Genomic DNA, 15,927 nt, shown 5'->3' on the forward strand with positions numbered 1-15,927 from the left:
CTGCTGCCATGATCCTCCTGCTCCCTCCACCCCCGACGTTGAATGTGTGATAGGGGATCCACACTGTGGTGTATATATAAATGACACAATGAGATATAGGTATGATTTCATGTTCAAATGAGTGAGCACTGATTCTTGGAGGTGATGGCAGGGAGGGAGGGGAAACCAGGAACGCTACCAACTCAAGAAAATCACATTGTTTAATTACAGAGCGTGGAGGTGGGAGGCTTTTGAACTTGGCAATTAGAGATGAAATATCGCCCTCTAATTTTTACTGACTTAATAAATACCATGAGACAGAAATAGCAGGGCCCTGGGGCTTGGGGTGATTGTGATGGGGGGCAGGCAGGCAGGGGATTTGATTCAGATATCTTTAAACTCTGTTTACCTTTACCGCATGAAAAAGATGAAGCCTGGAGCTAAGGTGGAGGGTGCCTGCTTGCGAAGCAGGGATATTTGTAGTTGCTGCTGGGGAAATGGGGAGGGGAAACCAAACAGAAGGGGTTTTTGTTTTTAAAATATGGGCGAGAAGGAAGAACAGAGCGTGAGACAAGATTTTATTGGGTGCCTGTCAAGAATGCTTATCTAAAACAAGCTTGTTATTGACAGAGCAAGAATCGGACTTGGCACATGTACACACCGTGCCTTTAAAGCGCATACAAAACACACGGTTTCCCTCAAAGAATTCTGGGTATTGTAGTTTACTCCCCCCTCCTCCACACACAGTTACAGCTCCCAGCAGCCCTTAACAAACTGCAGTGCCCAGAATTCTTTGAGGAAAAGAACATGTTCCGAATGTAGCAAAAAGTGGCCACTGTCATCTTTCCTTCTTTCCTTCTTTCCTTCCTCCCTTCCTCTTTCTCCTTCTCTCACTTACTCACACATTCACTCCCTTCTCCTTCCTAATAAAACCCCCATTCTCTCTCACTCTCTCTCTCTCTCTCTCTCTCTCTCTCTCTCTCTCTCTCTCTCTCACACACACACACACACACACACAAGCCCTTCTCTCTTTTTCTTTTTCTTTTTCTCTCTCTCCTCCCTGCCCGCTACACCCCTTCTCCCTCCCCACCCCAGCTCAGCAGGCTGCCGCAGAAGAGGACAGGTGGCTCTTGCCCAGAGGTCCAAGCTGATCATCAGAAGGCAGCTTTTGAAATCAAGCCTGGTGCCTCGGTTAGATGGTGTTAGAGAAGGATTAGACACATTCTCTCAAAGCATAGGGCCATCTCAACAGCTATTACCTATGATAGTGTAATAGAACTTCCATGTTCAGGGGCAGCCTACCAGGTGTCACGGACACCAGCAGCGGAGAGCTGTCGCTGCCCTGCCTTGTGAGCTTCCCAGGGACCACAGGGCGGCTGCATTTGAAAACAATGACCCCACCCGGCATCTCCCACCTGAAGTGGGGCAGTCCAGTAAGAAACAACATCACAGGCATCTGCTGATCCTATAGCTGAGCTCTCTTGATTTGCACGGCCAGGAGTGAGTTGTCAGAACGCAACTGAACTGCTGTGGCCGTAGTTCAATGCACCCCATAAAAACACATGCCTATCTGGCAAGAGTCCAAGGAGAATGAAAGCATGGCTAATCAATAGATGAGGGAAGGGTTCATTCATAGAATGACTGCGCCAGGTAAGGCTGGCAGAGCCCCTTGTACAAAACCCTTCAGGGCCTCTGCTAGTTCCCTTAGTTGCAGATGGATCCAAGGGCTGACTCGGTTTAAGGCAGCTTCCTATGTTTTTATGGAGTGGAAGGGAGGAAGAGATCCTGATTCCTTGGTGCCTGCAAAGGGTTAATTGCTGCTGCCTATTTTAAGCCCTGGGCATTACAGCTGTTTGTGAATGGAGGCATTATACCTAAGGCGGAGCATAATATTAGAGCCCAGCACAATGGGGGCATTCTCAAAAGGCAGCTGGATTTCAGGAGGGACCCTATGGATCAGTGTGCATGGATGTATGTATGTATGTATGTATGTATGTAGGAGGGAGGGAGGGAAGGAGGGAGGGAGGGGAGAGGTCAGGAAGCCACCAAACAATACCACAGCTGTGCGTCAAGAAGTACTAGGGAATTTAGCTGTGGCCAGCAGATCAGATCAAGCTCACACTATGGAAAAGTGAGCAGTCTTGGAAGGGAACCAGCAACAAATAGGGGGAGGGGGGGAGCAGGGAGGTCGGGTTGGAGGCAGTGCATTTCAGGAAGAAAGGCAAGCCCCAACGCTTTTAATAGAAGTAGAGAGGGACGTTAAGGGGAGGGGGTAAGAGTCAGGAAACTGTGTTATGATGGAGACAAAAATACTTTCCATTCCTTGGTGGGGGGGAATGGGGAGTCCCTGCAGCTGTCCTCCATTCAAAAGAACTATGCAGTGCAATGCATGAGAACTGTGAGTTGCAAGCCTGTCTTTCTGGGGAATTTGCCCAGACACGTTTCTGTCTGGAGGAAGAAAAAAGTTGCTGTTTTGTTGGTTGCACAGGAACACAAAGCTTCTGCCTGGTTCAGAGGAATCAAATTGGAATAAAGCTGCTGGCACCATGCATGTAGCCAAGAGGGCGGGGAGACAGGGGAGACTGCTGTCCCCAAAAAAACCAGTGAAAATAAATACAAATCAATACAAATCTGAGGTTCTGCCCCCCTAACAAAAGCCTGCCCCCCCCAACAAAAATCCTGGCTATGCCCATGTCTGGCACCCTTTTTCAATTACAGTTGGCCAAGGTGTTGTTGTTTTTTTGTGTGTGTTTTCTACAGTGCTGGCTGGCACCTATTGGAACTGGTTGGGTGGAAGACAGGGAGACCACCAGTAGGTGGCGCCAGAGCCAATGCCAGGCAGATCCAAGCTTTTGCCCCCATCCTCCTCCCTACCAAGTTATATAATGACAACACTGAGACTTGAGGAGGAGGAGGAAGCAAAACAGCCAGTGCCATACTCTAGACTGGATATAAATAAGGAGCCAGGAAGGCGGGGACTGGCTGAGGTTCCACCTTCACCCTAACCAGTCTCCAATGATATACGTCCATGCGCACACATTTGCCCACCTACCTGAATTAAGCCCCCTTGAAACAATGGGTCTTAACTTCTGACTGCACCATAGGCCACCACAACCCAAGGACTTTCCATATTTTGCTGCTGCGGATAAGAAAAGTCCTTCAGGTTTGCATATATATCAGTAGCATGCTGCCTTTATCCAAATGCACTGGATGTATTTACTCCCTCCATCCTCCCTGAATAAAACCTTGCTGCTGCTGCTGCTGCAATGTTACTGTAGGTGACCTTGATAATCATAGCCAAACCGAGACTCGGCAGTGGCTTTTATCGTTGATTTGGCTCCAGAGACAGGGGCTTATCTGATATCCTTGGATCAGCTGCGCAGCACTTGATTTGTGATAATGGGCTGGGCGGCAGTTGGGGTCACCTGAGGCCATTGCGGCTTGAAGGAGGTTCTGGTCAATACTGCGGCTTGCAATAGTGAAAATAAAGGCAGCTGAATGAACACTGTTTCCTTTCCTAAACAGCAGCTCCGGCGCCAGCCCCAGTGCCTGTACACACCCAAGCTCCAAGCCAAGCGGAGCCTTCAAGCCGTCCTCCCTGGATCACGGACGACTCCTTCTCCCAGAAGTTTGCTCCAGGGAAAAGCACCACCACTGTCACCAAGCATATCCTGCCACGGGGGGCTCCAGTGCCACCCCCGCCAGCCTCGGCCCCCACGTACCCGCCTCCTTCCATCCCGGCCTCTTCCCAGGCTCCGGCAGTTGCCCGGGGAACGATTCAGAGGGCTGAGCGTTTCCCAGCCAGCAGCCGGACTCCGCTGTGCGGACACTGTAATAGCATCATCAGGTATGCCAGTGGGACTCTTCCGAGGGAGGGGGAATGGGAAAGCATCACATCGCAGAGCAATTTAGACCAGTGGGCCAGGATTCCTGTGAGGTTGAGCAGGGCTTTGGCCCTTAAGACAGTAGGAAAGATGTGTTGTTGTTGCTGCTGCTGCTGCTGACACATTGCTATTTCTCCCTGGACTCACAAACTAGGCCTTGGCCATGTGCAGCCAGCACAAGCTTTGTGGAAGGCTGACTTAAGGAAGGGCTAAAATACTTGTCGAACACACAGTCATGTAGAGATATGATGATAGAACTGGTGTGGCAGCTACAATCTGTAGTGGAAGGATCTCCAAAAGACAGCACAGTTGTACCTCGGAAGACAAACGCCTTGTGAGTCAGATGTTTTGGCTCCCAAACGCTGCAAACCCGGAAGTGAGTGTTCGGTTTGCGAACATTCTTTGGAACCTGAATGTCCGACGTGGCTTCCGATTGGCTGCAGGAGCTTCCTGCAGCCAATCGGAAGCCGCGCCTTGGTTTCTGAATGTTTTGGAAGTCGAACGGACTGTATAAAGCTAGCTTTCCCACCCTGGTGGGCAGCAAAACGGGGGTGCACTGAAAAACCTGGATCAGGCAGGATGAAGAAGGAAAGCAGCCTTGAAAAGGACTTTTGAACAAGGATCTCTGCTTCAGCAAGCAGGATCCTGGAGGAGCAGAAACAGAGGGCTCCTCCACACCTCCTCCCCCCCCCCTCAGAAAAACCCGCTATTTACTGTTGAATCAGAGCAAGCATCAATCAGGTTTTCTCCAGAGTGATGTCTGCTCCGATTTAGCACTAAATAGGAGGTTTCCTTGGGTATAGCGGTGGGGCAAAGGCAAAACTGCTTGGACCCATTCCTAGTAAGCACGACACAAGCAGAAAACCGCTCAGGCACATGCTTTATAGGCATGGGACAAGGGGGCATGTGGACAAGCCCTGAAGGAGAGCCCTGAAAAGGACTTCTGAACCCTTAGCAGCAAGCAGGGACCCAGAGGTGCAAAAACCAGAGGCAGTGAAGGAAAAGCAGGGGAAGATGATGGAGTCAGACCCTGGGTTCTGGCTGTCAGCAGGAGGGATTTTCAGCAGCAAAGTGACCCAGCAGCAAGAGTGGTACCTTTTGGGGGAAGGTGTCCTTCCTTCTTAGACAGCCTTTAATTTCCTGTGCCTTTTTTCACTCTGCATTTATGGTCAGGATACTCCCCACCCTAATAAGATTGTCTTCTGCAGAGGCAATTGGTGTTAGTCACTCTGATTAAATTCGGCCTTGGGGCACACTGTTGCAATGGGATTTTGATTGGATTTTGCCCAAAGCTAAGCTCTATGCGCAAGGCAGACAACATCTTCTCTGTTAAGGTGATCCATGGAATTGATCACCTTTCTCATGCTGCTGCTGCTGCTGCTGCTACTAGTCTCCTTACCTTGCAAAGGAAACCACGCTGAAGCCATTGAAATAATAATAATAATAATAATAATAATAATAATAATAATAATTCATATAGGCCATGGGTAGGCAAACTAAGGCCTGGGGGCCGGATCTGGCCCAATCACCTTCTAAATCCGGCCTGCAGATGGTCCAGGAATCAGCGTGCTTCTACATGAGTAGAATGTGTCCTTTGATTTAAAATGTATCTCTGGGTTATTTGTGGGACATAGGAATTTGTTCTCTCCCCTCCCCCTTGCCGCCCCCCAATATAGTCCGCCCCCCCCCAGGTCTGAGGGACAGTGGACCGCCCCCCTGCTAAAAAAGTTTGCTGACCCCTGGTATAGGCCACACTGGAGTAGAATTTCTTCCAGGCTTCTGTATCTAGCAGCCTGCCAGCATGGTAGAGAACCAAACAATTATTATTAGCACTTTTGGGGAATAAGACTATCTATGCATTGTCTATACTCAGTAGGAATATATCACCATCTGCCCTGTTCTTATGTTCTCTTCAGAGCTGGTATGCATTCAAAACTAGGTACTTATATGCACTTAAGAATCACTAACGACAGTGGAAGCATATGCAGGGCATATTATGTAGCAAGGTGTCATTTCTGTAACATATTATGTAGCTGGTGTCATTTCTACTTATCTGGTTGAGAGTACAAACTGTTCTTATCCAAGGCTGAATATAAAGAAACAGCATATTTAATTATGCCTACTTTATCTAATTCTCCTGATAGCAACACTAGGTCAGCGTCATTCAGATTTTTCAGCTTGGGGCATTTCTACATTACAGATTTGAACTTAGAAGTGATCCCTTCTTTGCAACAGCTTTTAGGAATCCTAGTTTGGGAGAGATGCTTGCAATATTTTAACAGACAATTCTGAGCAAAGGCTGTTGTGGCACCTTAGGGTTTTCCTGCTCCAAGTATCTAGCGTGAAACTGCCATGCGTTCACTCACTTTTTAAGGGGCATCTACATGGCACCATCACCGACGTGGGTGGCGCTGTGGATTAAACCACAGAGCCTAGGACTTGCTGATCAGAAGGTCGGCGGTTCGAATCCCCGCGACGGGGTGAGCTCCTGTTGCCCGGTCCCTGCTCCTGCCAACCTAGCAGTTCGAAAGCACACCAGTGCAAGTAGATAAATAGGTACCACTCCGGCGGGAAGGTAAACGGCATTTCCGTGCGCTGCTCTGGTTCTCCAGAAGCAGCTTAGTCATGCTGGCCACATGACCCGGAAGCTGTACGCCGGCTCCTTCGGCCAGTAAAGCGAGATGAGCGCCGCAACCCCAGAGTCGGCCACGACTGGACCTAATGGTCAGGGGTCCCTTTACCTTTACCTACATGGCACCATCACCCAGTCATTGTCGTTCTGCATTTTCCCTGTGGTTCTTCTGTCTTTTCTTAGGCTGCAGGAAGTCTGACTTTTTCGAGAGAATGGAAAAGTAGTGCAATCTCCATGTGTGTAGATGCTCTTCCTTCCGTTGGTGCCCCTAGAGCCAGACCACCAAAGAGAAGTCTTGGGCCTTGCTAAAACTTACGCCACAAGAAATATATTAGACTTTAAGGTGCAAAAAGTCTCTTTTTGTTGCAACAGACTGACACAACTTCCCCTCTGGGAGGCGGTTTTTCAGGACCCCCATCAAACTGTCATTTCCCAGGATTCAGTGGGGAAAGCCAGAGCAAATAAAGTGATATAAAAGCAATGCAAGGTTGTTATATACAGGTGGATCTGTCCTTCGCATTTGTAATCTTTGGATGTTTCTGTCCTGAGATTTAAACGCTGGATGTGTTTTACAGGGGTCCTTTCCTGGTAGCCATGGGTCGTTCTTGGCATCCCGAGGAGTTCTATTGCGCTTACTGCAAGGCATCACTGGCTGACGTCGGCTTTGTTGAGGAGCAGAACAGTGTGTACTGCGAGCGTTGCTATGAGCAGTTCTTTGCCCCTACCTGTGCCAGATGCCACACCAAGATCATGGGGGTAAGTCTGCAAGCAAACACAGCCAAATGCCAGCAGAAGATGTGTGGCAGAGTTCTGGCAGAGTTAGGCCCGCAAGGTAGCAGTCAAAAAGGATGGATTGTGACCTTGCCAGCAACTTGTCAGGCAGTTCCTGGGCCTGTCAACCTGAGGGTGCTGTCTTGGCTTCCATTTGGTTCAGTTTCTGATCAGGTTGTAAGTAGCACAGGCTGCCCATGACTGATGGGTTTTTCTTTAAGCCAGTAAGCAAACATGCCTCTGTTCGCAACCTGAATTTTGTTTGCTGTGAACTCCATAACTTAATCTAAGCTCATTTACTGGGTTGTTTTGCAACGCATTCATTAAAGTTAATTAAACTTGCTAACAGTGACTCACTAATGAGACATGCTACTGACCTAAATGATGGTGGGCTGTCGGCGCTAGGCGAAAAGGGCAGAGCATCAGATCAAATTGCATAATATCTGTGTAAGTATGAATTAAAAAGCTGAAAAGAGGAAGCATTTCCTATAGCACCACCTGCACATTTAAACAATTGCCTGACATGTAATTAGCTGTGGCCAGAGTGGTGCATAAATTACTCTGTGTTCTCTCTCTCTCTCTCTCTCTCTCTCTCTCTCTCTCCCTCTCCCTCTCCCTCTCCCTCTCCCTCTCCCTTTTCTCTCTCATTTGTTAAAAACGCTCTCTAAAATGTGCACTTAACCTGGCTATTTTTATTGTGATAGAAAAGCAGCCATGCTGGACCATAAGCTATGCCAAGTCAGATTTCTGCCCAAAGTCATCCCCCCTCTCCCCCTCCCCACCCACAGAGCAGGGGGTTGGTAAGAAACTGGCCTGGGCTCCAGTTGAGACTGGGGTCCTTCATGGCTGCTGTCCAAAAGCAGGTCTCTTTTTAAAAAAAATAAATAATATTTATTAGAGTTTCAAAAAGAGTTACAAAAGTAAAATAGAAATAAAAATAGAAAAAAGAAACAAAAAATACAAAGTACAGCAAAAATAAAAACAATTAAAAGAAAATCCATCTTTCCATGTCTTGCCTTTCATTCACTTATTTCCCTGACCTCCTCACACCTCCCTTTTTTGTATTCCAGTTCAAATGGTTACTTCAGCAAATCCTTTCCCTCTTTGTTTTTATCTTAATTCTTTATCTTCATATATTATAGCTTTACATTTTCACCTGTTAACAATCCATTTTTACATACTCCTTTTTAACATTGCTGCTAAAACCACTTAATTTCATTCCGACATCATTTTAACATTCATTAATTTTACAATGTTTCTGTAAATAATCTTTAAATTTCTTCCAATCTTCCAAAAGCAGGTCTCTAAAGCTTGCTCAGGGTCTTGGTCCATAACTGAAATCTCTTGCCCATCCCAGAAATACGAAATTATGTCTCTGTCAGTGGACCTTGTCTCATTGGCTCTGGGCTCCATAAATATCCCCTCACAGCCCCAACCTTAATTGTCACCTGTGGGGCAACAGCAGTTCTGTGCTCATCCGCTTAAGGGGCTCTGGGCTTTCTCCCCAAAATAAAAAGTGCCGGCCTAGGCTTGTACTCTCGCATCTAAAAAAGACATCTGAGCTGATGCCGAAACCTGGAGGGAGGAACTTGATTATTTTAAACTCAGATTGTAGGCCACATTGACCTTGTGCTCTTAAAGCCCACTCACTGTTTCTGGGGAAATAGGGCCTAGGAAGATGTGTTGTAGAGAAGTTTTGGGCGGGTGGGAGATGCTTAATCCACACACACCCCTTTCCTACCAGCTGATTTGCCCCCCAGCCGAGTTTCCAGATCTGTGTCAGCTGTGGCAAAACATTCGGCAGAGCAGATTTGTGGGAGAAAGCCACTTGGCGAGGGAAGGATTTAGCCCTCTCCCCACTCCACTTGGGCCAAGGCTTCTTCTCTCCAGTTAAGGAGGAACATATTGTCCTCCTATCCTTCACTGCCCTGGCCTGACACATCTGTCTCGCTCTCCGTGAATGCCCTTTCAGTGGTGAACAATACATTTGCTACTCTGCTTGCCTTTCAGGAAGTGATGCATGCCCTTCGGCAGACTTGGCACACAACTTGCTTTGTCTGTGCTGCCTGCAGGAAGCCATTTGGGAATAGCCTCTTCCATATGGAGGATGGAGAGCCCTACTGTGAGAAAGGTATTGCACACCCAGCTTACGCTCCTGGAAATCTTACGGACAATGTTGCTCAGTGTCTTATGCTCCCCCAGCCCTCTGTTCTTTCGGAAACCTCTGCATGCAAGCAAATGTGTGGCTGCCCAAGAGAATGGGATAACCAGCCTATTCTCCCACCCAACTCTCCCGTTTGAAATCGTGCCCACACTTTGCACATGGATTTGCCCTCAGATGTTTTGGATAGGTGGCAGAAGGAGAGAAATAAGCCATTCCAGAACAAGTTTGCAAGGCAGAAAAACGCAATTCCAAGCAACAATAAACCCGGCAGATCTGGAAGAAAGTTAGCTGTTTTGCATTCTAAATGTTGGTTTTTTGTTTCCATTTCTAGACTACGTGGCCTTGTTCAGCACCAAATGCCATGGGTGTGACTTCCCTGTTGAAGCAGGAGACAAGTTCATTGAAGCCCTTGGACACACTTGGCACGACACCTGCTTCATTTGTGCTGTAGGTTTCTTGCATCAAAACATACTGGGGCTTTGCAGTCCTCCTGTTGCTAATCTTCCCATGCAGCAAATTTGTGGCCCTTCAGTTTCTTTCTGGACTGTAGCATTCTGACTGCAGTGGGTGGGAGGTTCACTATATAGGAGGGTTCTAGGGTAGTCTTCTTCCTGATGCACTAGTTTTCTACCTCCAAGGCATTTTTCACTTGGTGCGGATAGGGGCTTCCTGAGGGCAGACTGAGGTGGGGGGCAGTGCCCCATACACCCTAAAGGACCTGCCACCACTGTCTATACTTTTGTGTGTACCTATCTCTCGTTGCCTAGGTTAGTGCCAGCCTGGTGTAGTGGTTAAGAATGGTGGACTCGTAATCTGGTGAACTGGGTTCGCTTCCCTGCTCCTCCACATGCAGCTGCTGGGTGACCTTGGGCTAGTCACACTTCTCAGCCTCACTCACCTCACAAAGTGTTTGTTGTGGAGGAGGAAGGGAAAGGAGATTGTGAGCCGCTTTGAGACTTCTTCGCAGAGGTGCCCAAACTTTTTTCAAAGAGGGCCAGAAGTGAACATGCATGAGGGCTGGCCAAAGTGGTTGACCTTTTTTTTAAGACTGAAGTTGTTGACCTTTTTTTACAATTTTACCCCAAAGTTGTTGACCTTTCATTGGGATTTTACACCAGGAAATAAACTGCCACAGGGGGTGGATTAGGCCCCCAAAGCGAAATTTGAACTTGCCTGTCTTAAGGGAAGTGAAAGGCGGGATATCAAGTCCAAATTCTTCTTCCTCTTCTCTTAGGGGTGGACTCACACGCCATTTTGTTGAACTTGTGAAATTTGAATGCTGCATTTCACCCTCTTTGATTACACGTAATATCCCTGAATTCTTAATTTTCAGGTGTGCCATGTGAATTTGGAAGGCCAGCCATTTTATTCGAAGAAGGATAAGCCGCTATGCAAGAAGCATGCACACGCCATCAATGTCTAAAGGAAGAACTAGAAGCTAAAGGCAAAGTGAAAAGTTCCGGAGTTGGCTCAACAAATGAAATATAGATTGTTATGGATTTCTAATGACCTGGACGGGAGGGGTCAGGGGAGGTAATGAATTTTGAACCTTCTGACATTTAATTCAGCTGCTTTTTCTATGTGCAGATCTTTCTCCTACATACTTCATCTTAAAAAAAGGAAATGAATATTCAGAACTTGACAGTGAAACATTGCTGCAAAGGTTTGAGCAAAATGAATGGGGGGGGATCATTTATAAAATGGTTGCATAAAATTACAAATACTGAATATCTTCTAGTGTGTGTGTTCAGCACCGTATACTTAAAGCTTATACTTCACAACAGTGCTTTAAAAAAAACACCATTATTAGTATTACTTTACAACTCAAAAGTGTCAAAATTGTAGGCGTAGCATAACTTTTGTAGTCACTAGTGATAGGCCAACTGAGTGTTCCTCACAAAACAAACACAGTTTAGACTCTAGAATGACTTTTATGAACCTCATAGCGTTAACTAAAAACACCCCATTGGTTAACGTAATCAAGGCTTGCAATCAGAACACAGCAAAGGGCATGTCCACACTTCATCACACGGATGTGGAACTGTCTTCCTTCTAGTATATGCAGTTCCACATGAGCCTGGTAACTGAATATGGAGGAATCCTGGAAGGCGGGACCAGAGATGTGGTCTTTTCCTTGCATGAGCATTGTGCTCCCTCCCAGCTGGTGAATACTTGAATGGAAATAAGCCACATCCTGGGTTCCCATGCATCTCATTGCATTGTTGGAGCGACACAAGACCACCTTGGGGCAGCAGCTTCCTTGCTGCCATGACTGTGAATTGGCCCTGATATTAGTTGGGATAGAGTGTGGAGTAAGCTCAGGCCTATTTTGCCCATACCTGAATTTGCACGGTAGCCATTTCAGTGTGATGCTATGTCCATGACAGATGCGTGCCTACACCGCAACCACATGTACAGGGCTCATTGCATGAGTCTTCCCGCCAGAAAGGAGAGTGGCATTTGGGTAGCGATCATGCGAGGGAAGGAGGGAAAACCACGCAGTCAGCTTTGCCCAAGTTGTTACGGTGTTCACATGCATGAAGCAATCCAGTGGGATAGAGCTACAGAGAAGCTGTCGCCACAAGGCTCTGGATATATACGAAGGATTGTCTGTTGGGGTGGTTGGTAGGGGGAGGGAGCAAGCGAGCGGGGAGGAAATAAGCTGGTTAACTATAATTCCTGTTGAGAAGAGGAGAAGCAACAGAGAGCATATAGCATTAAAGAGTTTTAGCTGATTACCTCATTCAGAGCATCACAAGGGAACCGGTTTTCCCCAGTCTGCTGCTACATAAGGAAAGAGGAAAGCCTGGAGAGGATCTGCTCTGTATTTCTCTGTGTAGCTGAGAAAGATTTCCTCTTGCTTGTCCTCTCATCTTATGGGTGCAGGGAAAACAGATAGTGTAATCTCAGCTCCCAAAAGGACAATGGAGTCCAGAGCAGCCAGAGGCAATTCAAACCCTTATTTCTGCTAAAACTGATACTGTTCACAGGGCAGCCCGGAATGACCTGCATGCTCAGTTCTAACTGTGATTAGATTCTTAGATAACGTCACCTCTGAAGTGTGATTGTGTTTGCTGCTGCAAGAAAACGAAGCTTTTGGAAATTAGAGTAGTATTAGTGTAACGCCTTTTGAACAAATCATGCACAATATCTGAACAAGTATACTTATTGTAGCTTTTATATTATTGAGATTGGCAGCATGTATTTATTCCGTCTGTAGGTTTGGATATTTAAGCAGTTAGTATCAAGCAACTGTCTACTCAGAGGAGCATCCTAATCTGTGATCTAGGCATGGAAGGAGTATGTCAGTGTTAGGAACATCTGAGTGCACAAAATGGTCATAATCTGAAGCCATTTACTTTGAAATCATCCCAGTGTTGTACCCTCCAGTAAATAGCTTTGGAATTGAAGGTTATAGTAACACATACTTAGCATTCATGAAAAGGGAAAAGAACCATCTGATTTTAAGGATGTTGACTATTGGACTATTGAGTATTTAAATAGCACCCCCTTTTAAGTAGTGTTTTATTATTTACTAGATGTGAAAAAATTGGGGGGGGGGGACCTGCTTTATCTTGCTCTCAAACACTATGCCTTTTTAAAGGAAATAAGTTATGAAATGCATTTTTAAGACCACTTTTGATTTCTGCAGGAGAATGTTCAGCACAGAGTTTCCCAAACTTGGGTCTCCAGCTGTTTTTGGACTACAATTCCCATCATCCCTGACCACTAGCCACCTGCTAGCTAGGAATGATGGGAGCTGTAGTCCCAAGACAGCTGGAGACCCAAGTTTTAGGAAACCCTGGTTTAGCATATGCTTTGCTATCTGGTTGAAATCAATTTGACTTAAAGGTGCTCAACTTTGGCAGGATCCTGCCCTGATTTTCCCCTTTCCTTAGACTGGAGGACAAACCACAAGGTTAATGTTTTTGTATGCAACATTTTGCTCCTTTTCCTCAGTCTCTATGTTGGATAGTTAAGCATATCTGACCTCCAGAATATATGCAAGTACAGCACTTTAATTATTCTTGGTCTTGTCATTTTAACAAGGACTGCAGAACTGTGTGGTTAATTATTCTTTTAAAAGAATCTCTAGCATTTTAGTCAAACTTTTTTTTTAAAAAAAAATTATATACGAGTCATGCTGGTTTTCTCTTTACATCTTATGAACCGGAGACAATTAGAATAGTTGGTGGCAGTGAAACTTTCTGTGATCTGAGAAGTCAACCACGCACAAATAGGACTCAATTATCACATTGCTCTTTTTTCCACTTCAGATTATCTCTGGCGGGCACTTTCTACCAATAAAATGACAATGAGCCACATTTATTGCTTCACAACAGAATGACAAACCCTACAATAGATCATGGGTTGACTGCACTGTGACAACTCTGTCATTAATCACTCAGTTGTCACTTAGGGCCCATTCTTAAGTTGCAGGGGTAGCATTGCTGTTGCTGCCCCGCGACTGGATCCCATGCTCTTCCAGTAACATTTGGATGACTAAAACCACAAGGGTGAGCATCTCTCACCTGCTCCGCTGTTCCTAAGTGGTAGGTACATTTGCCCCCTTGTTTCCTGCCACAATCCTGCCATTATTTAAATACCCTATTGTATACGTCTCTGCCAGAAGTCTCTGCATGTTTAGGTGGTAGTTGTAGAGTGTGACCCTAAACACGTTTAACTTGAAAAGGGTTCCATTGATGCTGGTGGCTGCTCAGAGCCAGGGCAGGTGTTGCTGTAACTAGTTTACCTGCAGAAATAGCTGCTCTGCACAAATGAGTAGTAGAATACAGGAGGGCACAAATGGGAGATTGCGGCTGCCTTTCTGCGACTAGAAAACCATTGCAGATAAGGGGATAAGATCTCCCACGGGGGTTTTTTCTTTCCATGTTGCATGACTCATGCAAGTCAGCCATTTTCATTATCCATTTATCTTGTTCCTGTTTTATCTGTCAGACAGGAAAATGTGGGGTATAAATAAATAATTCTCACATGCAAAGCCCTGAGCAGGCATGGCCAAACTTGGCCCTCCAGATTCTTTGGGACTACAATTCCCATCATCCCTGACCACCGGTCCCGTTAGCTAGGGATGATGGGAGTTGTAGTCCCAAAACATCTGGAGGGCCAAGTTTGGCCATGCCTGCCTGAAAGTAACATCTGCAGTGGCTCTTACTGCTCAGTAAATGTATCTAGCATCAAAGAGTTAACTTTTAGTAGTATCTCACATATCTGCCCCACCAAGACCACTCTTTTTAAGAAAAAGAATATGAATGTGTAATACAGAGTAGGGCCTATAGTCAAGTAGAAAATTAACTGCTGAGGGAAGGAAAACACTAGGCAGGTTCAGCTGTTCACCGTCTTTGTGACCTGTAACTATTACCTACTAAAATAATTTTGTTCCTGTTTTGTTTCACTAGCAAGAGTGGTGATTATTTTTGCTTCTTTTATTCCTAGAAGTCAAATACTGTACCTGTGAATGACCAAATGGTGAAAGTTGCATTAAATCATTTTAGGGGATTTGATAAATTATATCAAATGATATTTAAGTAAACACTATAACTTTTATTTTTTCTAAAGTTGAAACTCACCAATATCTATTTAAAACTTTCTGGGTGCAATCCACATCCTGTTGAATCACATGGCAAACCTTCCATCTGGATTTGCAACCCCTTTGTAGTTGGCTTTTAATCTGTTTGCCTCAAGGACAATACATGTTGCATAAGTCATAGACATTCAGAAAAGCATTTCATGTAATTTACCACTGCATGCTAAAAATCAAGTTTACAAAAATAAAACCAATACACACAAGCAAATGGCACAGGTTTGGTCCTTCAGCGGTCAGTAGCTTGGATGAAATATTTATTTCAAAGCTCGCTCTGTATTCAGTAACATGGATGCTGCAGCAGTAACTAAAAAACAGCATCTGCTGCTAGGTCACGTAATTTTAAATAGGAAGGCCTGGTAATAGGTGCTGATATTTTGTAAAAAAATGAAAGTTATTAGCATTTGCAGCTCAGTGATTTGGTCTCTGCAGCAATCACACTATGCATCTTGCTTTTTTAAAATGTATGGAAATATTGATTTGACACCACAAGTGACCTTACTTTTACATATGGGTTTGGTTTTGAACACCTAGGTTTTTATTTCAGATGTTCATTGTAATGTGTGATTTGTGAGGTGTGAGTGAATATACTTTGCATGGATTATATGTGCCAACACAAATAAAATATTCTGCACCCTTCAAAAGAAAAAAGAAAAAGGACCCAACGCTGTGAAAATTCTTTCTCAACTTTATAGAGAATGAAAGAAAATTTATCAGCCAGGAATACTCTCATTAAAAAAGCCATCTTCTGTTTTCAACTGTTTTATGAAAAGTAGTTCTGAGATACATAGGTTCACACATAACATTACAACTTGGTTAACATTAACCAAAATGCTGAGGTATTTGGATTTTTTGCCCCTTTTCATTCATGGCTGTGTAGCCTTTGGGTGGT

General features: G+C 45.4%; 1 protein-coding gene across 47 annotated transcripts in view; it reads left to right on the forward strand.

Moving 5' to 3' along the window:
- LDB3 (LIM domain binding 3) overlaps positions 1–15,692 on the forward strand; it is a 144,834-nt gene extending 129,142 nt beyond the window's left edge. For 34 of the 47 annotated variants that reach the window (XM_083614672.1, XM_083614665.1, XM_083614668.1 and 31 more), the window contains 5 exons: positions 3,505–3,826; positions 7,071–7,251; positions 9,277–9,397; positions 9,762–9,877; positions 10,764–15,692. In XM_083614672.1, the coding sequence (XP_083470798.1) occupies positions 3,505–3,826; positions 7,071–7,251; positions 9,277–9,397; positions 9,762–9,877; positions 10,764–10,853 (830 nt within the window). In that variant the 3' untranslated portion in view covers positions 10,854–15,692. Of the gene's footprint in view, positions 1–3,504; positions 3,827–7,070; positions 8,130–8,566; positions 9,398–9,761; positions 9,878–10,763 lie in introns of all 47 variants that reach the window. The other 13 variants (XM_083614687.1, XM_083614677.1, XM_083614700.1 and 10 more) reach the window with 2 other exon arrangements.
- Positions 15,693–15,927: the final 235 nt, after the last annotated feature.

The sequence above is a fragment of the Podarcis filfolensis genome (genome assembly GCF_964270895.1).
Source record: "Podarcis filfolensis genome assembly, chromosome: 5".
Lineage (NCBI taxonomy): Eukaryota > Metazoa > Chordata > Lepidosauria > Squamata > Lacertidae > Podarcis > Podarcis filfolensis.